This window comes from Symphalangus syndactylus, chromosome 4, assembly GCF_028878055.3.
Source record: "Symphalangus syndactylus isolate Jambi chromosome 4, NHGRI_mSymSyn1-v2.1_pri, whole genome shotgun sequence".
In the NCBI taxonomy this organism is placed as follows: Eukaryota; Metazoa; Chordata; class Mammalia; order Primates; family Hylobatidae; genus Symphalangus; species Symphalangus syndactylus.
This window is the reverse complement of record NC_072426.2, coordinates 27,895,661-27,917,893: the sequence shown is the minus strand read 5'-3', so window position 1 is coordinate 27,917,893 and position 22,233 is coordinate 27,895,661. Positions and strand designations below refer to the sequence as shown.

Here is a 22,233-nt window from a genome sequence, read left to right as displayed (position 1 = left end):
CTTCAATTCAATATAGAATATTTGTCAGTCAAGATAACAATCAACGTGTACAAAAATTTACATAAGAAGAGGAAAAATAGGCAGTGCAGCACTTCTAGAAAAATAATTAAAAGTTTCGTTGCATTTACAGGTAAGTGCCACACTGAGAATTTACAATACAGTAATTTACTGCAATCACAGGGGAGTTCCATAAAGAAACAAAGCTCTTACACTCCAGGTTTTTGGAAGGTGTTATTGGAATGCGTAACTGAAACCACAGAATTTGTATATATCCTTAGGATTGAGTTGATGAAGATCATAAAAGGTTTTCATAGCATCTATTATATAAAAGGAGTCCGCTGCATTTGGATAGCTGGTTTAGTGTCTCTGACAAGTGTGAAGCCTAGAAGAATTACTGGCTTGATGGTGATCTTTCTGTATCCGGCAAGACAGACCTTCTCCGCAGTAACAACGCTGGAATATTTCTAGCCCATGAGAGCCTTTTCTCCTATGCTTGGTACACACTTGACCTTCTTTCAGGACAGGTTTACAGATCTTGGACCAGAAGTGTCTAGCACAACACAATCCTGTGGCACAGTCTGATGACCGGAGACAGACAGAACCTTCTTGTCCTACGAAGGAGAAGACAGTAGGAAAAAAGTACATAGTTACTGTTAAACCTGCATCGTTTCACTAAAATAATTCAAATGACATTTCTGATGTGCTAAGAATGAGTCTTAACATCCTTACCTTTGGTGTGATACATTTTTGAAGACAAGGTGGTTCTTCTGGAATACCCATCCAAGGTGCTATGATCATTACCAAAGCTTTCAGTGATGGTTTCCTCAATTTCTCCTCGGAAATGATTTTGATCAGAAGACACGCATATTCCTAATGAAGCAGGAAATAGTGATTAACTTCATGGTTGTAATGCATTACTGCTAACAGCTGTGACAGTGGCAGTCCGTTATGCCAGCATCAACTTGAGATACGTCATTGCAGTGACATCATTTTAAACACAAGCCAAACTTCCTCTTTACTGTTAATGCAAAACTCTCCAGATGGACAGAAGCACCAATGTGTATACTGTATACAGTAAGTCATAGGTAATATCCCCAGTGTAGCCATTTAAAATACTTTCCCACCAACTGTGGTAGGGGCAAGTGAGATTTCTGCCCATTTTAATATTACCTTTGGGGTAAGAAAAAGAAACTAGTCGCTTTTAAAAATGTTCTTAAAAATAACTTCTCTGCCCCTGGTGCTATATGGGTCCTACCAGACTAAGTTAAGCAAATGCAATTCCAGCTGCCTGGAACATTGCATTCTCACCCACCAGTTACTTTACTGTGTAATTTCTATATTACAGATATTTACTTAGTTCATCCTGGAGTACTGCTGGGTCCTAAGGAGGGTCATCGCCCTGTTAGCTTATTTCTGGAGACCTCTTTAGCTGTCTAAATCCACCTTTTGAAAAATTAAAAGTTAGTGGATCTGTGGTTGGGGGGGAGGAGTACTTATATTAAGGCAGCAGAAGATATAGAGGGAGGGGGAAGGATGGAGAAGTCAGGTTGTGAAGGTATCAAGATCTCTCTTAAAAATGGCCAGTGCAGATAAATCAGTCCTCTGGCTGACAACAGTTTCAGCAAAAATCAGGAGAGGCCAGTCTGGCAAAGCTGTGAGAATCACACTAAGAAAAATAAAAAGGACAGCTGAACGCCAAAGCTGGTTTCTTTGGTCTCTGTATGATCCCATCATCCTCCCCATCATCCCCCTTCTCAAATTGACCTCAAGGTTGTCCGCAGACAAATTTTTATGGAAGGATCCACTACGAGGTGAGCCGTTGTATTGAATCATTGAGGGACACGGAGGAAGATAAGGACCTCAGAGACCTCCGAACTTCTCTCTTCTTCCCGATTAAACCCTTGCAATGAAGACACTTCAGCGGAATCCTGCATGCTGAACACTCATTTGCAGGCGGCGCCGCAGTGTTCTCAGGGCGGAGATTCCCCTCCCCCCCATTCATAGACGCTCAAAGGCTGGACAGTTTTAGTGTGAAAGGGAGCTTTCAGGACTCACCATTTTTGCAGTAATTCCCGGGGCAGCACATAGCGTGACGCATGCAGCGTTTTCGGCGCTTCCTGCAGGCGAGACAGATTTGCACGCCCGCGTCCCCTCCGCGGGTGGGACTAGCGCAGTACTCATCAGTGCCGCACTCCTCGTCCTCTGCGCACGGGTACGGCTGTGGGAAGGGTTCGGGGAGAGGGTGAGGCATCCAGACGTCCAGGTACTCGCCCTCTTGGACTCGGGCGCTGATCACAGTCCCTATCTGTCCACCTCTCTAAAACCTGTTACTGCCCACTGCTCTCAAATGCAGGGTTGCCAAATGCTCCCTGAACCGCACACATTCAGCACGTTCTACTCCCTCCTCTCCAAATAGGACCCTTTCAAGGTCAGAGCATCCTCTGATTGCCCGACCCCTCTCACCTGGTAGTTGTCAATGGTCTGGTACTTATTCCCGGCCGGGAACAGAATTCCCGGCGCCGCGCTGACTGCAGAGCCTGGGTGCCCCGCAGCGCCGCCCAGCGGTGGGGGCAGGTTCTTGATGGCGTTGGAATTGAGAACCGAGTTCAAGGTGGCGCTCACTCCCAGCAGAGGGTGGCCGCCGAGAGCCGCCGCTACCAGCGCGACAAAGACCCAGGTAGCTCCCGCTGCGCCCAGAGCCATCATCTCAGAAGGACTCAAGAGGGAGAAAGAAAGAGAAAATGACCGTCACGTTGCAAGCCTGGGTCCCCACGAAAGCGTGCCGGTTCGGCTGCACAGTCAGGGTCCGGGAGCCCCCTGCGGTCCCAGAGTCCTGACTGCAGGGAGCACAGAGCTCTGCGCCGCCACCGCCACCGCGGCTGCCTTTATACAGCGGACCCGGAGCATTCCGGCCCCTTGGGAGGGAGACAACAAAGCCGGGATGGGATTTCAAAGCGCTGGGAGGGGCTGGGAGGGGGTGTGTTTGTGTACATGAAGGGGGGCCTTTGACAGTCTTCACCTCGCCCCTCCCTTGCTTGGTCGCTTGGCTGGCCCGGCTCACCTTCGGGGTGACGGCTACCAGAGAGCATTATAGCAGACGACTTTAATAAATGCAGGCGGCAGGAGGAACTCTGGAAACTTGGGTGCCCTTGCCTGGCAGTAACGGTTGAATTATCCGGATCTGAACTACTTTTCAGAGCCGAGGGGTGATACGCTCTCCAAAAGCACTTTTTGCTTCTCTCCCTAATGCCGATACTCGCTGACTGTGCACACAAGTCATATTCAGTATTAAATACAAACCGGTCTGTAATTCAATGGCTCTAGCAAGACGCCTCTGAGAGGGCCAGGTGGCGGGTGCAAGTTGCTCATTAACCCTTTAGAGTCGCAGTTTGCAGATCTGAGTTAGATCCCTGGCTTTAAGGTCCTTCAGTTGCCCTCTTCCCCCACCTCCCCCCGCCACTGCGAGAAAAATGTGCAAAGAGAAGGAAATTTGCACATCAAACGAGGGTAAGAAGGAAGAAGAGCTAATTCTCTTTTGATGGGAAGTTTAGAGAGAGAGGCGAGAGACTGGCGTTTAGAAATTAGATCAGGGGTGGAGGAAAGAGGGAAATGACCATCCGATAATCAAACGATTTAATGTTGTTCTTTGAATCAGGGCAATCGCGGCAGTAGATGAACTTGATTAGGCAGACGCGTGAGATCAAAGTGGCCGGGACCAAAGTGGACAGGGTCCAACGTGCCGGGTCAGTCGCCTTTCCCCGGTTCTCCCTTCTCAGTGGCGGGCTAATGTGGGGAAATAAGAAACTCTTAGGGCTTAGCCCCTGACTTCCTCATTAGTATATCATATCGCAACGCTTCCCAACGCAGGGTTTGCTCCCAAGTCATACCTTGCACGGGACCACGCAATACCCCTTCTAGGGAGATAAGAAACTACCTTGAGGAGAAGAAGAGCTGAAAGTGAATTAGAAAGTGAATTTGACGTCATTGAAATTGGTGTGTAGATATAATACTGTAAGGCTGATTGATGTATAAGAATGGTGTCATGCTTATAAATGGGAAATGATCTATTTAATTCAACAAAAACTTATTGGAAGCCCAGAGCCCTGGCATTGGGCTGCCCTCTGGGTTGTTACCTTATTTATATTTTTTAAATTTTTTGGTGAGATGGGTGGTGGGGGGAGGGCCACAGTGAATACAAATATCTATGAGACATAGTTCTCATTTTAAAGAATAAAGTTCTATTTATTCTAATTACAGTAATAATAAAAGATGTAGTAACAATAAAATTATAGTAATAAATATAAAAATATATATAATTCTTTTAAAAACAGGTTGATATTATAAGTGTCAGAAAATAGGCAACTGTTTTGTGAGTTTGGAAAAGGGGGAGATGATTGAATAATCACTACTGAATTTTAAAAAAGTAAGATATATTTATTTTGTCCTCCTCTAAGTTGTATAGATTTAGGCTGTCTATAATGACTCCACACGCTGACCTACTATAGTCAGAACTGGGGCCACCACCAAGTAAAGCCAGTGACAATCCTGAAGCAATAAAATCTTGAAGTTTAGTGGGGGAAGGAGTAATTAAAACACAATTTACCATGGTCTGTGTTCTAGCTCCTTCAGTTTCAAAGGTAATATTAAGAAGGTCATCTAAACAATTCTTGAATGGTACCCTAGTTATACTAGTGTCCCTTCCATCCCAAATTCCATCTGTCCAGGAAATTATCCTGTCAAGAATAGCTGCGTTAAGCACCTTCAGTGTACTAGGAAATCTGCAAGCTGTGTTAAGTTTGAATGACATTGAAATGTGGAGAAAAATCCGCCTGCCAATCAGAAGGCTGAAAATGTTTCTGTTTAGTTCTATTAACCTATTTAAATATTTCGAATCTAGAAATATATTTGTGCCACACTAAAGGCCAATCTCTTGCCTTTTTTTCTGAAGAGATAGTATATGATTAATACATTTAATGAACTTGGTTCATTAAAAGCTTGGCTTCACAAAAAATTCCATTGCCTGGGGCAAAAGAAAAGAAAGTGGAACAATTTAATCAACAAAAGGAAAATTCTGTTATAACAAAGAAGCTTGTTGCATAAATTCAACCTTGATCTCTGAACACATATCATATGTCTATTTATGTTTCAATATTCACTGAGTCTGGACAGAATCTGTCGTATTGAGTTAGGAGAGCTAAACCAAGCATAGAGTTTCAAGAGTGGGCTAGCTTTTACCTCCTTCCTCACCTTTCACATTGCTCCTGAAGTTGTCATGAGTTTAAAACTAATAATGAGTTGGTCAGTAACTGAGTTCTTACTTTGTACTAAGCATTATACATGATATTGTGTGATAAAAGATGAGTTCCCATAGAATCTACCTTCAAATCATTTAGTGGGCAGAGGAGAGGTAACCTCACAAATTATTCAGGGGAGAAATTACATGGGTGGTCCTCAGAGAGGGCTAAGTACATAGCAAATCAAACCTTTGTTCCAAATGAGGAAATTTATTTTTTCAGTACTTTTTCTCCATTTGAAAATCCTTTCCAGGATGTGGTTTGTTCACTGGCAACAAGAGTGCAAGGTAGATAAAGAGGTACAGTAAAACTCATTGTCCCATCAGCAGCCAGTTAATATTCAGCGAGTACCCATTATTGGGAGCATATCTCACAATATGAAAGGCAGGCTTCTTGCCCTCAGAAAGCTTTCAGTCTGTGAGTAGTTGGGGAAATACAATATACTTATCATGGGGCTGGGGGTAAAAATTTTTCCAACATCGATTATATTTTGGCAGATACTAGGTCATGGAGAAGCAAGAAAAAGGTGCAGGAACTGTGACTAACATGTCTCAGGAAGGAGAGAGGGTTCTAGTGACTGTCTGAGTCTCTCTTACAGCTGGGTGACAGAGGAGGTGGGAGCCAGAGTAGGTGAATTTAGTTTATTAAACTGAGTTTATTTAGTCTTGTAGGGAACCCTGCCTCCTATTCAATCTGGTATAAATATGATCATAATTAATGTAACAAATTTAATATTTTGTATTATATTTTTAAATAGGTGAAATACGCTTATCAGCATGGAATTGAACCTCATAACTCAGGAACAGCATAATAATACATGTCTTCTTTATATTTTAAGTGCTGGCTGCCAGGCATAGAATATTTCTCAACCTTTTCATCCATGAGGGAGACAGACAAATATACTCCAAAACACTCCATGCTATTCACCAACCATTTTTCCATCTCTGTTATTTGTGACCGCTGATTTTTTTTTTTGCTTTATATATTTTTATATATTTTTTGAGACAGGATCTCATTCTGTCGCTCAGGCTGGAGCACAGTGGTGCAATAATGGTTAACCGCAGCCTTGACCTCCCAGGCTCAAGCAGTTCTTCCACATCACCCCCCAGTAGCTGGGACTACCGCTGCATGCCACCACACCTGGCTAATTTTTAATTTTTTTTGTAGAAACAGGGTCTCACTATGTTGCCAGGCAGAGCTGCTCTCAAACTCTTAGGCTCAAGTGATCCTCCCACCTTGGCCCTCCCAAAGTGCTGGGATTACAGGCGTGAGACACCGCGCCCAGTCTACTGGTGTATTTTTAATTCCCTTCTTTCCTCTTTTCTTTTTTCTCTCCCTCCTTCCCTACCTTACTTCTTTCCTTCTTTCTCTTGATCAAATCGAAAGAAGCAGATTTGTTGCCATATAATTTTACTTTGCTAAGAAAATACCGCATAAATATCATTCCTTATGGTGGGTGTTGCCAACATTTTTGTTAGTGTCAATCTTGAGTATAGCAGGGATTCCTCATTCCCGACGTTTTGTAAAAAATGATATGACTTTCTCATTGACTTTTAAAACAGTTTGGTCTTAATGTTCTTCATGATGTTAAAAGAACTTTTAGACCTGGTCCATGTTATGACTTCCCTGAGAGCTGGATTTTCTGCACTCCCCAGTACAAAGAGAAGGCAAGATTTGACCGTGATTACGTTTATTTGGGCAGTGGAGATGGCCAGCCCAGATAAATCAGGCTCCGTGGTAGCTTTCTAACCAAGCTCAGAAGATGTGTTTTACTGGAGCAAGTCACATCTTCTTTTTTTAAAAAGCTAATCTGAGAGTAGAGCCCGGAACCCAGAAACATTTGACTAAAACCCAGCGAAGATAGTGCCTAAACCAGATAGACATCTGCCTACCATCTTTTCTGAGGTCCTGACACTAAGAAAGGTCTGTGGTGGTGGGTATAGGGAGTGCAATGTCCTCTTTGAGTCCCCTAAAGGATTTAATATCTCCAACCCTAAGGATAGGCCAGTGTCTGCAGAAAGCAGGATGTAGGATCCCATGAAACAGTCTCCGCATCTACAGAAAAACAATTTTCTTCCATGTCACTGGGTTCCTATTATTATCTCCTTTATAAGACAGATCTTCTCCCAGGGTATGGCCAAGAAAGCCATCGTACCAAGGAGTCAGGAGGCTAGGGATGGTACTCTGTACAGGGTGTCAGCCATAATCTGGCTCCTAAACATGGGAAAGCCATTTAACTCTTGGTGTGGTGCTGGCTTTTCTTTATAAAATGGGATGCAGGGGAGATGGAGAGGTTCCTTTTCATTACGAAAGTCTCTCTCTCTTTCTCTCTCTCTTTTTCTTTTTCTTTCAGCACTGCCAAGGGAAGGCCTTTTGTACTCAGGTTAAATAAGAACATCCTGCAAGGAGTCTGTTCTTTTATGCAGCCTAAAGATCAAGTAATAATCACTGACATTGATAGTGACTATGTCGATTTTGAAGAGACTGGCATGTAAGTATTAAGTGCCTGGAAATAAGGTGAATTACTTGGACCAGGTGACTTTCTAAAAAGTGTGTGTGTGTGTGTGTGTGTGTGTGTGTGTGTGTGTGTGTGTGTGGAGGTTGTTTTCCCATCACAAAATTGGTTGTAATATTTAAAGCTGATGTTTTCAGCTATCACTAATTCTCCAACTAGTGAATTGTAAAGGACCTTAAGGTGAAAAGTAGAAAGTAGGACCTTAAAAACACTTTAGTCTTGACACCCAGTCTTAGAAATGCTAAAGAGTGGAAGACGTAGGCTATTAAATAGAACTACTCACTTTTAGCGGGGAAGTGCAGGAGGGATGTATAATTAACTCGTGTAAGGATTCTTCATCGCCCTTAAGTTACAAAAATAAAATAATTTTCAGAGGAGTCTAGGAGTCCGTGGCAAGAAGCACGTCGGGGAACTACCTGTCGGGCCGACCTAGGGGCTTCCAAGCCTGAGTCCTTCCTCAAAGGCCCCGCCTCCAGCGCGGGCGCGTTTCCCGGCGCGTTTCCCAGCGCGCAGGCCCCGCGCCCTGCCCCGCGCAGGCCCCGCGCCCTGCACCGCGCAGCATGGCGAATCCCCCATTGTTCACGCGCTCCCAGTGCCGGCTGCTCACGGTGGCTGCACTTGGGTGTCACAACCCGTCGCTAGCATACAGTTAGTGTAAAATGAAGCTTGTTTAAAGACTCTCTTTGATGAGCGAAGATCAAACGGCCTGGGGACCCCCGGTCTTAATCAGACTTGAGCCAGGATGGCATTTTCACAAATAGTCCGTTTGCTCGGCTTTGAGCAGACTTTGTGCTCAGCACATTCATCCGGCTGCGGGGCGGGTAATCCCGGCTGAAGCCCCTTGCCTGGTCGCAAATCCATTCACACTACAATGGCTGCTGTTGGTTTGCTGTGTCAGTTCATGGGCAAATAAATACAGGGCCTTTCTGACTTAATTAGAGGCGGGTGAGGGGAAAGGCGACTGAGGGGAAGATTAAAGCTCTGAGGGACATCAGGCTCCGCTGTGTCTCCGGCGTCCGTGGGGGAGGTGGGAGAAACCCGTTCTTCTGCTGCCTCCTAGTGGAATTTCCGTAGAAGTTCTTAGTAGGGAAGAGAAAAGTATGTATTAATCCCGTAGTTACATTTATTTTCGGGGTCCAATTACTTGTATATTTTCATAGCTCCCTATGCTGCAAACTCTCTAAAGCCAAATATATTTTGTCCTTCTTAATATTCCACATAATGTTTTGTTGAAAAATTAAATCTACACATGGTAGAATTAAAATGATAAGGTCTGGTACTGTCACCACCATATACTTAAAAAATAAAAGGGAGCTGGGGTGCGAGACTTAGGTTCTCATTAAATGTTTTAGTTTGGTTGAAGTTCAAAGGCTCTACATTGCATTGCTGGATAAAAATGTCTGGGTCTCCAGGTTACTATGTTAATATATAATGCTGTAGGGAAATGCTAAGCCAAACAAATATTAAGAAAGTTCAGACAATATAACTATTCAGGGAGAATGAAAATATAACAGAAAATGCTTTTTAAATTTATTTGGATAATAAAAATATTAGTAGTCTCAGATTTACATTTTCAAAAGGAAGATAAAAACATTCAATAGTTTATGCAAAACAATAGTTATAATGTACTATTTAACAGTTTCACTTCATTTGAGTCCACATGATGTGCAAGGAGAAAAAGAACAGCAGGAAAATTAATAAAACAACATTGGAAGTGCAGGTGCTAACATAGTATATGTAGCTGTTAACATATATGTTAATGGCAGTTATGCATTTTATTGATAGCGGATATTTTAAACTAGACCCAATTTTGTTCTTCTATCTGATGTTTTTTGAAGAGTTCTGGCAGAAAAAAAGATTTCTATTTTTTTAAAATATTTCTTTTAAAGAAGAAAAGATCATGGAAGATGTGTAAGAAATGCCATCTCTAAACATTCAGTTCAATATGAATTGTGTACTCAATTTGTAGCTATCAGTTAGATGCTAAGTAAAAAATTGTATACTATTATTTTAGGATTATATTCTAAAATCTATTTATAATGATGACTTTAAGAAGCACATCGACCTCAATCAAAACCTCTCAAAATGTCATTAGTGTATTCATTATATTTGCCTACATTTCCTGATTGTGCTATTTTCTCCATCAGTATCTCCATCTTCTCATAATATTACTGCAATCCAGCTGATTCTGTTTACCACAAGAATCGTATTCTTTAAAGTAAGCTCTAAGTTTGAAAAAGAAATGGAAAACATTTTGCAAATACCAACAGTTTTGTGAATTCAGCAGAGCCACAAGCTTGCTTAGGAGCTATGCAAACATTGAGGCAGAGAGTAGAGTGGTGAATTAGCTTTCTATTAGGGGCATATTCTCCTACGCCTTCCTGCTAATACCATTTACTAGTATCATTTACACTAAGAATTTTAGACGGGAACTGTGGCTAGAGCTGTGAAGTCTAAAGGTTTAAAATGCATGTTTTCTTTGTATTTAAAGTTCCTGATTTGCAGGCAAAGTCCTAAACTTGTTCGAAAAATTACTTTGCTAGGGTTTAATTCACAGCTGAGATTAGAAAAATAAGTAAGTAAATACATAAGTGGAACTTTCTTACAAGTATGTAAGGAATAGGAGAGAAACAGATTTTTTCCTATTTTTATTGTCATAGAAAGGCAAATATTAGTCAATTAAAGGTGCTTTTCTTTTCCTTAAAAAAAAATCTATTGAGGCCAGGCGTGGTGGCTCATGCCGATAATCACAATTTGGGAGGCTGAATCAGGAGGATTGCATGGGCCTAGGAGTTCAAAACCAGCCTAGGCAACATAGTGAGACCCCATCTCTACTAAAAATAAAAAATCAGCCGGATGAGACTACACACCTGTAGTCTCAGCTACTCGGGAGGCTGAGGCGGGAGGATTGCTTAAGCCCAGGAGGTGAAGGCTGCAGTGAGCCAGGTTTGCACCACTGCACTCCAGCCTGAGTGAGAGAGTGAGATCCAATCTCTTAAAAAAAAAATCTAGGCTGAGTGTGGTGGCTCACGACTGTAATCCCAGTATTTTGGGAGGCTGCGGCGGGTGGATCACCTGAGGTCAGGAGTTCAAGACCTGCCTGGCCAATATGGTGAAACCCTGTCTCTACTAAAAATACAAAAAAATTAGCTGGGCATGGTGGCTCATGCCTGTAAGCCTAGCTACTCAGGATGCTGAGGCAGGAGAATTGTTTGAACCCGGGAGGTGGAGGTTGCAGTGAGCCGAGACCACACCATTGCCCTCCAGCCTGGGCGACAAGAACCAAGCTCCATCTCAAAAAAAAAAAAAAAAAAAAAAAAAAAAACTACTAACTCTGCAGGTCCAAGAGCTCTGATGTGCAAGGGTAGGAGAAGATGGAGTCCCTGATTAAGAAGAGAGAGATTTTTCCCTTCCTTCTCCTTTTTGTTCAGGCCCCCAATGGACTGGATGATGACTGCTCACATTGGAGAGGACAGACCTTCTTTACTCAATCTAATAATTCAAGTGCAAATCTTTTCTGGAAACACCCTTAGAGACACAACCAGGAATACTGTTTCACCAGAGATGTGGGTATCCCTGAACCCAATCAAGTTAACATATAAAATTAATCATCAAAGACAATTTCAAGTGAAAACTGTGACTCCACTGACCATGGAGATGGGAAGATGTGCTCACAATTATACAGTACTTTCACCATATAGATACAATTTTTTTTTTTTCCAAGACAGAGTCTTGCTCTGTCACCCAGGCTGCAGCGTGGTGGTGCAATCATAGCTTACTTCAAACTCAAACTCCTGAACTCAGGTGATCCACCTGCCCCAGCCTCACAAAGCACTGGGATTACAAGCATAGTTAGAACTACAGATGCGTGCCACCAGGCCCAGATAATTAAAAATGATTTTTTTTAATACAGACAGCATCTCACTATGTTGCCTGGGCTGGCCTTGAACTCCTGGCCTCAAGTGATCCTCCAGCCTCAGCCTCCCAAAACACTGAGATTACAGGTATGAGACACTGCACTGAGCCCCATACTGATACAATTGATTAAATAATTTCAAGAGCATATGCAATAGTACAATGAAGTAATATATTTAGGTAGTAATAAGTTTTGAGTATATATTTTGGGTATATATTTTATAGAATTTTGTAACATTTATATACTATTATTTTAATATACTTTAATTGTAAGTTTATGTCATTTAAGTTTTAAAAATTGTAGTCCTTGAATATTGACTTTTGTATATATCCCTTGTCCCAGGTGGCTATTAAACCAAAGCTCAACTTCGACAGACTCGACAAATGTTCTCAAAGCAAATAAAGTTTTAGTGGCCCACTTCCATGGTTCCCACATTCCCTTAGATTTTGACTTGGCTTTTTCTTAGTATGTTGCCAACTTTTTGAGATTTTAAGAGAGAGAGAGGGACGTAACATACACACACACACACACACACACACGCACACACACACATACATATACATATACATATGTAGTAGCAGTTTAAATTTTCAGTAGGAGAGTTGATTCAAATAACCGAATCTTGTCATTTCCCCCAAAATAAAAGTTTCTGACTTAAAAAAATATATAAATGTTGTCACACTGTATTATGCAATTTTTTCGTTTAGCATTGTTTCTGAAATTTATCCATGTTAAATTTAACTAATGCATTTATATTCACTTTCATATAATATTCTATTGTTTGAATACACCAGACTTAATGGTCTATTATCCAGGTAATGGACAGTTTGACTTCTAAATTTTTTACTGTTTCAAAATTCTTCTGAAGATATGCTGATATATACACACATATATATATATATATATATCTCCTAGTGAATGTGTATGAACTTTTTTTCTAGGAAATATACCAATGAAAAGAAGTGTTCAGTTATAGGATACAGACATTTTCAACTTTGTTAAATATTGGAAAATTATTCTTCCAATTTGTAAAAATTCCCATTTGTAACAGCAGTATATGAATATTTTACATTGCTCTACATTCTAACCAATATTTTGCTACTTTTAAACTTAAATTTGCAAATCTGACAAATAAAAATGGTTTATTTTATTGAAGTCCTAAAGGTGTTTTTATCAAAATCCTAAAGGTGTTTTCATGAAACGTGACCATATGGTTTTAATATTTATATAGAATAAAAGGACTCTAACGTGCTAAAACAATTTTAAAGACAAAAAGCTAGGGAGATGGAGGGAGGGAGTGTGGGGGGATACTCCATAAGATATAAATAATATTTATAAACCATGTTAATTGAGCCAATTTGATAGTACTGCATAGAGTGGCAAATATGCCAATGGAATATTAAATACATATTAAATTATATTATATTTCTACATATACATGTGTATACATATATGTGTATATATACACGTGTATACATATATGTGTATGTATACACGTGTGTATACATATACACACGTATACATATACATAAATACATATGGGTGGTTTAACATTAGACTATCTTAAACCGATATGTAAAACGAATAATATTGTAACCTTTCTGGCTGAATCAGAATTAGAAATCTGGAGTCTGTGGAGCCTACTCCCCGCATGTCCCCTTTTCCTAATCCAGGTACTCCTCTCCCTATTCCATCCTGGTAGACTCTGAGACATTACTTCAATGTCCTGAAGCTCTATGGAGAACTGAACTTGAAAATCATCAGCTCATTGCAAGCCTTTCCTTTCTGATCAGAGATAGGCAACATTTTCTGGAAAGGCCCAGACAGTAAATATTTTAGGCTTTACCTGCCATGCAGCCTCTAGCTTACTACTCAAGTGTTGTTGCAACATGAAAGCAGCTTTAGAAAATGTTTGTTCCAATAAAACTTTATTTACAAAAACAGGCTGAGACAAATTTGGCTGGTGTATCACAGTTTGCCAGCCCCTGGAGGGAGGATGTAAGTAAAGGAACTTAAAAGCATAGAGTTTTATTACCAAAAATAACTCTAATAATCTTCTTATGGGTCAGGAAACCAAGGCCCTAAGTAATTCACTTCAATTTACATAGTAATTTGTGACACATGTAATTAGCAAAGGGTTACACAGAAGACATTTAGAATTGTGGTTAAGATGGTATCTTGTTCCTATTCCAACTTTCTTTTATTGTAAAATCTCTCCACTCTCACCTCTTTCCAGGAACCTTGAAGAATCATGTTCTTCCTAGGAATTACAAATCCCTCGATTCCATGTCTAACATAATTTCTACTGGCCTCTTTGCTTCTCATGCTTTAGTACCAGTGCTTCTGAATTTGAAAGTCTTCATGCAAATTGCCCAAGTAAATCATTGCCCCAATCTTAGATGGTCTGGACTCTTAAAATGTTTCCTTCTATTACTCTCTTAAAATGTACCTTTGCTATGTCAGGTTTGAGGTAGTTTCTGTCAGAAGATTGAGCATTTGGGTGAATTCAAGTCTTCTCTGCAGTTTTTACTGCCTGTGACTCAGGGTCTAAAGATTTATTCTGTTATTTTCTGCCTGTTATTTTCTACAGTGATAAATCACCTTGCAGAGGCTGGGGCAGGCCTCATCTTTCTTTTGTATGTGACAGTTGTATCAGTCGGAATAGGCGAAATCCTGTTGAAATAGACAAAGCCAAAATCTTAGTGGTTCAAAACAATATATTCCACTGTAAAGCCTTTGCGAGTTGGTGAGGGGCGCCACTACTCCTCATCACTGTCCTTACTCTGCTTCTGAAGCTGAGAGGGCAGCCACTGTTGAGGAAATGATGATCACAACATCACAGGGAAAGGAGAATGTAATAAAGCAAGAACTGGCTCTTAAAACTTCCGTTTGCAGTGACAAGGCTCACCTTTCAATGGCCAAAGCAAGTCGAAAAGCCAAACCTGACTTACATGGCACAGAAAAGTACCCCAGGGAGGGAAATCAGACATTGATGAACTGTGGCCAAAATCCAGCTGAGCCAGAAGCTCAGGTCACCAGTATCATTTCTCCCCAGAGGACTAAGTCCTCCTGCAAATTAACTCCTAGTATCCTGCCTTGATGTACCAGATGCCAGAGGTGGGTATACATATCTGTTTTTGGCTTTGCAAATCAAGACATAGGTCTATTCCTTAACAAAAAGTAGCTTACTATTAATAGGCCATTTTCATATGTTAATTGAAAGGACACTTCTATAGGTGGAATATAAATACCATTTAACATTTCTGAGAGCATTTATAGGCTTTGGATATCCATGATTCTTTACAGAGTTTTTTTTTCTCTTTGCCTCATTTACCCCACCATTCCTGAAATGTTTCTCCCTGGATCCTTTTCTCCTGCTTCTATCTCATAGAGATGTATATTCCCATCAAATACACTAAGGGGCTGGTTAAAAATTCAGATTCCTGGGTTATACCTCAAAATAACTTTGGATTATCCTAGAAACCTATGTTTTTATATTATTTCCCAGATACATCTTATGACAGTAATGTTTGAAAAACACTAGCTCAGATCCTATGCCTAGAGCTGGTCCATGAATTTTTATAAAATCTGTGGCCAGACTTTTGGGTTGTTAGAAATGCCTTGTTTTCCTTTTTTTTTTCTTTCTATAATTTTTTTTGCACAAGTTTGAGGCTTAACCTGTTGGGCTTTGCTAGTGGGCATGTAGATAGATTTGTCTTTTGTTCCATAGAGTCACCTTGGATAAAAAACAGCTGCCAGTGATAAATATTACTGTTTTATCAACTTATGGGACTTTTTGAGTTAGAAAGGAGAAGTCTGGGGACACAGAGGAAAACTCTCAATATGACTCTCAATAAAAAAACTTAGCGTGAAATTAACTGGGCATGGTGATGTGTACCTGTAGTCCTAGATACTTGGTAGGTCAAGGCAGGAGGGTCCCTTGAGCCCAGAAAGTCAAGGCTGCAGTTAGCTGAGATTGTGCCATTGCATTCCAGCCTGGGTGACAGAGTGAGGCCCTGTCTCAAACACCACCCACCCACACAAAAGAAACATTAACGTGGTGGCCTGTATTATGAGCATGACACACAGGGCTATAAATAAGAATCTAAAGGTAGGTCTGCAGGTGTAACATTGTAATATTTGCACTTGGGTATCATTTGGGTGATCACACAATCAATCCATTTATCTCAAATTTAGAATTGATTCCTATTGTCATTCTGGAAAAATTGCACACTGATTTATTCCCATTGAAATTAGTATGCACAAGATGTGAGTGATGTAGATGCAACATCATCCCCATCACTGACATCTCCTCCTCCCCATCCTTCTAATGATTGTGTTGATCTGCATGCGCCTCCCAAAACTGTGCAATTAGTACAAAAAAAAAAAAACCCTTTCATGATCAAGAAGAACATTCTTAGATTAAGGGTATGAAAAATCATATAACTTAAAGGATGGATGGTAAAAGCTTATATTACAGTTCTATTTGCAGAAGAAATGAAATTACTGTATGAGCAATCGTGACATAGTATTTTTTCAAGTGGTTTTATTGACTTTATCTGAAAAAGTTAACTGGACTGAATTTCTAGTTTTCATCAAACAAGGGTTTTCAACTCACTGTCACTGGCAATGTGAGGACAAAAAGACAAAAACAATATAATTGAGAGAATCTTCATGCTGCAGCCAGTTTTCATGTGTGCATCATTTACTGCAGAGAAAGACAAAGGGATGTAGAAAGAATATGTTTAGGCTTTGGAGAGTTGAATTTGTTGTAATCATATTGTTCTCCAAATGTTTCTTCTTTGTGCATATGATGAAGCCAAGGAATCAGGTGAAAAATCCTTGGACAAAGACTCATGAAGTTGCTCTTCATATGAAATCATTTCCTCCTAGGATGTAGTAATATACAAGAATCGTCCCTTTGTTTTGCCTAGTACAGAGTTTGACTAGGGATAGCCCAAAAAAGGACTGTGTGGTGGTCGTCCTCAGAAATCTGCTAATTTCTGAGTTTGTGTGAATATCTATATTCACTTTGCTTTTCACACTGGATGGCCCAACATTATTCCTATGAATTCTTTAAAACCAATATGTTGGATTAGTTTTATATTATAGTATATTATTTCATGAAGAATGCTTGGATTATAGGTATTTCATACTTTGCTACGGTGACATTCTACAACAGCACTACCTGGTATTTCATCTAGTATGATATACCAATTCTATTCTTGGAATCTTGTCTGGAATTAAACATCAACTAAGTTCAAAAGTAATTATTTTTTTATTTCAACTCTATAAAGTATACAACAGGCACTCAGCAATTACAGCTGCAGGAAAAATACAGAGCAAATCAAAGCAGGTTAAGTTTATGAAAAAGTTTTTAATCTACATCAAAAGAGTGCAAGTGGTCAATGACCATTTGATGACAGTTTGTTGCATTCTGACTAACAAAGAACTCTTTCATGTAGAACAAATTGTAAGAGGACAATCAAATAACCATAGCTGTAAGAATACAAAAGAACTGACCAGTTGTAAAAACATCATACATTGAAATAAATTTGATAGATGATGCTTAAAGAAATGTCCCTTTACTCAGAAAGCCCCAACCTCTGAGTCATTGCCAAGGTCCCAGAGCTCTGTCTGTTGATGCAGGGGCAGAGAGGAGGGCTAACAACACACTTCCAATGTTTTGCTTTCTAGGTCTGTTGAAAACTTGCCTCGTAAATGATTTGCATATACAAGAACTCGGAGAAAGCATCCTGTTTTGTTGAGAGGTGCACCAAGTGACTTTTTCATCATTGGTTTCATAACGAGGTGTGGTTAGCAGTCATTTCCAATTTTTCTTTTGGGTTGGACCATTGTCAATGGAGTCTATAAAATGAGATATGTTAGAACTTGACTGCACTAATTTATTTTTACAGAATCTGCACAGCTTAGCAAAACAGGAATACCTGTATACAGACTGATACAATGTCATATATTAATTTGACCTGCACATACATGTATACATTTCACAGAAATGACGCTGTATCTCATTAACAGATACACAGCTCTGGTACATTTAACAGAAATAAGAGAACAACTTCATCATTTCTGTAATTCATCAATATTATATAATAAAGGCTTATAAATTGTTAGCAGAAAGAACTGTAAAACGCAGCAAGCTAAGAAAGGACAACATTTTGAGGTGTGTTTGTCTTTGTCATGCAGCATAACACCAAATTTGTTTTTTTAATAGGATGCCATGAATTTAAGGCACTTGCAACAATGCCAGATAGCCAGGTCATGTTCTAAACTATGGGACAGATGAATAACAGTACAGTCGACATAATTTTCAATAATACTGACAATTATGACATTAATTCAAGTCTACTTGGACCTAAAAACATTATTCAATACAAATAAAATGAAATAATAATGCTGTGAAACACTAAAAAAAGTTCTATGTACCACAAAATATCACACAAAAATATCTATTTACATAAATATTTGTCTGTGGTCCTATTGTGAAAGAAAACGTTGTTATGGATAATGCACAGATCACCTCTATTGTATGAAATCAGTTCTAATATCCTTATTTTCAAAATGGTAGCTGACTTCATTAAATTTGTTTACCATCAGTTCAGTCATTTAGAAATGAAACAGGAAAAATTCAATAGTTGAGTTTATTACTACACATGTGTAATTCACATGCGTATTCTACAATTTTAGGTAAAAATTATGACTTGTAAAGAATATAATCAAAATATATTTGTTTTGAATGCCACATAGATCTGATTCATGTCTTAATAAGAAAGAAGATATAAACATAAAAAGCAGGTATAGTGTTTTTCCAGAAGTTATTTTTTCGAATATATTCAATCTATCTCAGTTGTTTTAATGTTGCTTCCCTTGGCAGTTTCAGTTTTCCTGTGAGTCAAGACACACAGAAAGCCCTTATTTCCCATACTCAACACATTAACAAGAAAATCATATAACAAATCAAACAAGTTGGCACTATTCTAACTTATCCAGATGTTCTTTAGTGTAAGAAAATAGAGGGGCTGTGAAAAATTCAGAAATAAAGTGAGATGCATTTTATGGAACTGACCATGAATTTTAGCCCTAGAGTCTTCATTAAGACAAGATTTAAATCCTAAAAATTCAACGTTGACAAAATTAGATGAATGTTTTCTGTTGGTACATCTTGGAAGATGTAGTTTACCTTTATTTTGTGGTGATTGCTTCAGACATCAAATGCAATGCTATGGGTGAAATGAACAAAGATGCAGTAACAAGTGGGAGAAACAATCTACAGTTACATTGTGCTGAATGCTACTTCTTCCTTCTCCATTGAACTTATTCATATTGGTTGTCTTAGACTTGAACCACAGTTCCAAAATCCATAGTAAGTGCTAAGCTCTGGGACTTTGGGGATTTTTAAAACGTTATAGGAGCAGATTCTCCTTCCAAATAACAAGGTAAATTTAGTATTCTAGCAAGTCTTTAGCAAGCCTAAACCACATTGTCTTTCAACAAAAACTACTGAACATTCACTATAATGTTGGAATTACATATTCTTAAAAACCCAATTAAAAATATAAAACTCTTGAAATAACATTCATAGCTAGATTTTAGGTTGATATGTTTAATTTTATATTCTAAAATCTGTAGAAAACAGTGGATATCTTGGGGAATAGACCAATTTGGAGAAACTGTAAGGGAGGGAAAACTCCAAAAATACAAGAATAACAATATTTTAGGATTAAAGTTTTAATTGAAGTTTATTCCCTTTTCATTTTATCCTCCAAAATTTTAAGAATATTATATTTTTATAAGATACCATATTCTAAGGTAGTTTTGAGTAAGAACAAGTCAAGCAAAATTTATAATATTTGCCTTCTTAGTTAAGGTGTAATGATCTAATTGGACTTTTTCTTCCAGAAATGTAGACATTTGATTGATTAAAAAGAAAACTCTACTGGAAAAAAAAAGCAAGCCTCAATTCAATATACCAAATTCACACACAGGGCCAAAACAGAATGACAGCTTGAAAGCTTCTATATTTTTCTTCATAGGTATGATGCAATTTTGTCCAGGAAATGCTTCCAAATGGCTGAGTTATTTATGACAGCTAATAATAGTCAACTGGCCTTCCAGTGAAGGATTCAGTTTAATTTGTGGATTCTTTTCTCCATGTGAATAAAGTAAATCAGCTTGACATTTTCAAATCTAGTCTTTTTAGGTAGTATGAAATTGCAGAATTGTAGTAATTCTATTCTATTTAAAATTTATTTTTAAAAAATCAGGTTCCTGTTTTCCTCTGTACTGCTTTCTTAGTTAGACAAGCGTATGGACTCAGCTTATTCACAAAAAGGTAATGGACACCTGGCCAGGTTCTTGTTTTGTTCTTTGACCTCAAATAAGTAATGTTCCAGGTCTGGTAAACCTGTAAATCTTAACAACTTTGACTTTGGGCTTTCTTTGTCTTTTCTAGTTCTTTTATTTTTGTTTTTCATTCTTGTTTTTTGTTTGTTTTTTGGTTCAGGCCTAAGACAAGAAGCTAGTTCAAATAGGTTTATAATCACCTTTGTCTCTCAACTCTAGACTGACTATGCTGTATAAGTGAAATTGGACAGGAGTTTGGTTTAATAACTTTAGTGAAAATGCTTGAGTTTCTGGCTACACATATAATGATTTGAATTTGTGTTGTCTGTTCAGACACTGACATTTACAGATGAAAGATATACATAGCACCTATATAGTTTTTATTTAATTTTTGGATGGGTTTTAATCCCTCCCCACTCCACCCTACCCCAAGGGTTTATTTTTTATAAAAGGGAATACTTTAAGCCTCAGTTTGAGGGTATGTTAGGTAAAACCAATTGGCTGCTAGTCATTTACTTCCAGGACCATCTTTAAGCACAATATTTTAAAAAATATGAAATGATTTTGTGAATTGCTTTTTTCCCACTCTGTCATGCCAATTTATCAAAAAAAGCAAACAAATATCATGCATTATTTTTCAGTCCTCCGTGAAAACTCATATATACCTACTATGAGAGGTCTCAGCAGAATCTATAGCAGTTGTGCTTTTATCATATCAATTTTTAAAATCTGTCAGAAAGAAAAGGTAACATTCAGTCTTGTCATCAGCACTGCTGGGAAATAAAATCATGAAACTTCTAGCACTGGTGTGACATGAACTCTGTGACCAACAGATGTGTGGTCCTCTTTTGTATGGTATATACACCGGCCTGTAGTAATAGATCCCACAGCCTTCCCCTTAAGAAAGGGAATAGCCCAGTTTCTGTACCATAGTAATCTATTGTACCCAATATATTATTCTTTCATCTTCTTGAATATTCTAGCAAGGTACAGACTCTTATACTAGATTGAAGTGTTTCCTACAGTCTTTCAAATTATAATCAGAGCAAAGCAAGGTCATTGCAACAATAGAAAACATCTCTTTACTGGTGAAAGGCTTTGCTTCAGGACCACCATGTCAACTGCTATTTTAGGTTCAAACAGAAAACATGTAAAGAGCACTATTGTCATCTAAGCAATAAGTCCTAATGCCACTGTAGTTACTGGAGCAGCATCGATCAAAGGCATCATGGTGACCCCGAGCACTAATCTTCTCTCTTTCCCTCAGGTTTGCTGGCAGCTGTGTCTCAGAAAAAGCTGTCTTCAGCAAGGCAGAAGCAGGTAAGAGAAATACATTAGAAGTCTATATCCCATCCTGAGTTGTCATCAGGTGGTGGTTCATCGTTGTCCTCAGGGAAACTGTCAAAATTGCTTGTGTCTGTGGGTGATGCAACCTGTAAAAAATGGACAGGATTTTTTTAGTGGATTTTTTTTTAGTGGAATTCCAAGCTGGAATTTTTAAGTGCATTCTGTATTTATTCCCTATTAGTGACTATTTTGTTGAGTATCTACTATGTAGTAGGTATTGAGGGTCACAGTGGTGAGTACAAATAGACATGGTTCTTATCCTCGGAGAGTTTATACCATTGTCAGTAATAAATTGTATGATTAAAACAAATAATCACAAAAATCTTTCTATATAATAAACTTTGGCTAGAGCTATGGAAACAAAGATGCCATGAAAGTATAAGAGTGATCATGTAGGCCCAGCGCGGTGGCTCACGTCTGTAATCCCAACACTTGGGAGGCCGAGGTGGGAGGATCACTTGAGGTCAGGAATTTAAGACCAGCCTGGCCAACGTGGTGAAACTCTGTCTCTACTAAAAATACCAAAATTAGCTGGGTGTGATGGCACGTGCCTATAATCCCAGCTACTCAGGAGGCTGAGGCAGGAGAATTGCTTGAACCCCAGAGGCAGGGGTTGCAGTGAGCCGAGATCGCGCCACTGCACTCCAGCCTGGGTGACAGATTAAGACTCTATCTCAAAAAAAAAAATAAAAAAAAAAAAGAGTGATCATGTAAAGACTCTTTGAAAAAGTGTCATTTTATTTTATTTTATTTTTAGAGACAAGGCCTTTCTGCTCTGGCACCCAAGCTGAAGTACA

At 39.1% G+C, this 22,233-nt stretch overlaps 2 protein-coding genes and 1 long non-coding RNA gene across 6 annotated transcripts in view; 1 reads left to right on the top strand and 2 right to left on the bottom strand.

Moving 5' to 3' along the window:
• Nucleotides 1-216: 216 nt before the first annotated feature.
• DKK1 (dickkopf WNT signaling pathway inhibitor 1) lies at nucleotides 217-8,337 on the bottom strand. The gene is made up of 5 exons (XM_055274334.2): nucleotides 8,093-8,337; nucleotides 2,464-2,716; nucleotides 2,056-2,218; nucleotides 730-870; nucleotides 217-611 (listed from the first exon to the last, which is right to left on the bottom strand). Exons 2-5 carry the CDS (start codon nucleotides 2,704-2,706, stop codon nucleotides 358-360), a joined length of 801 nt encoding a protein of 266 aa, XP_055130309.1. The 5' UTR covers nucleotides 2,707-2,716; nucleotides 8,093-8,337; the 3' UTR covers nucleotides 217-357.
• Nucleotides 3,013-18,488, top strand: LOC129480499 (uncharacterized). The gene is made up of 6 exons (XR_008657066.1): nucleotides 3,013-3,507; nucleotides 3,656-3,743; nucleotides 7,648-7,785; nucleotides 13,962-14,101; nucleotides 14,521-14,842; nucleotides 17,423-18,488. It is a non-coding gene; the product is annotated as an uncharacterized lncRNA (long non-coding RNA).
• Nucleotides 16,985-22,233, bottom strand: part of PRKG1 (protein kinase cGMP-dependent 1) — a 1,318,464-nt gene continuing 1,313,215 nt past the window's right edge. For all 4 annotated transcript variants that reach the window (XM_055274328.1, XM_055274327.2, XM_055274331.2 and 1 more), the window contains one exon: nucleotides 16,985-21,522. In XM_055274328.1, the coding sequence (XP_055130303.1) occupies nucleotides 21,424-21,522 (99 nt within the window). In that variant the 3' untranslated portion in view covers nucleotides 16,985-21,423. The remainder of the gene's footprint in view (nucleotides 21,523-22,233) is intronic.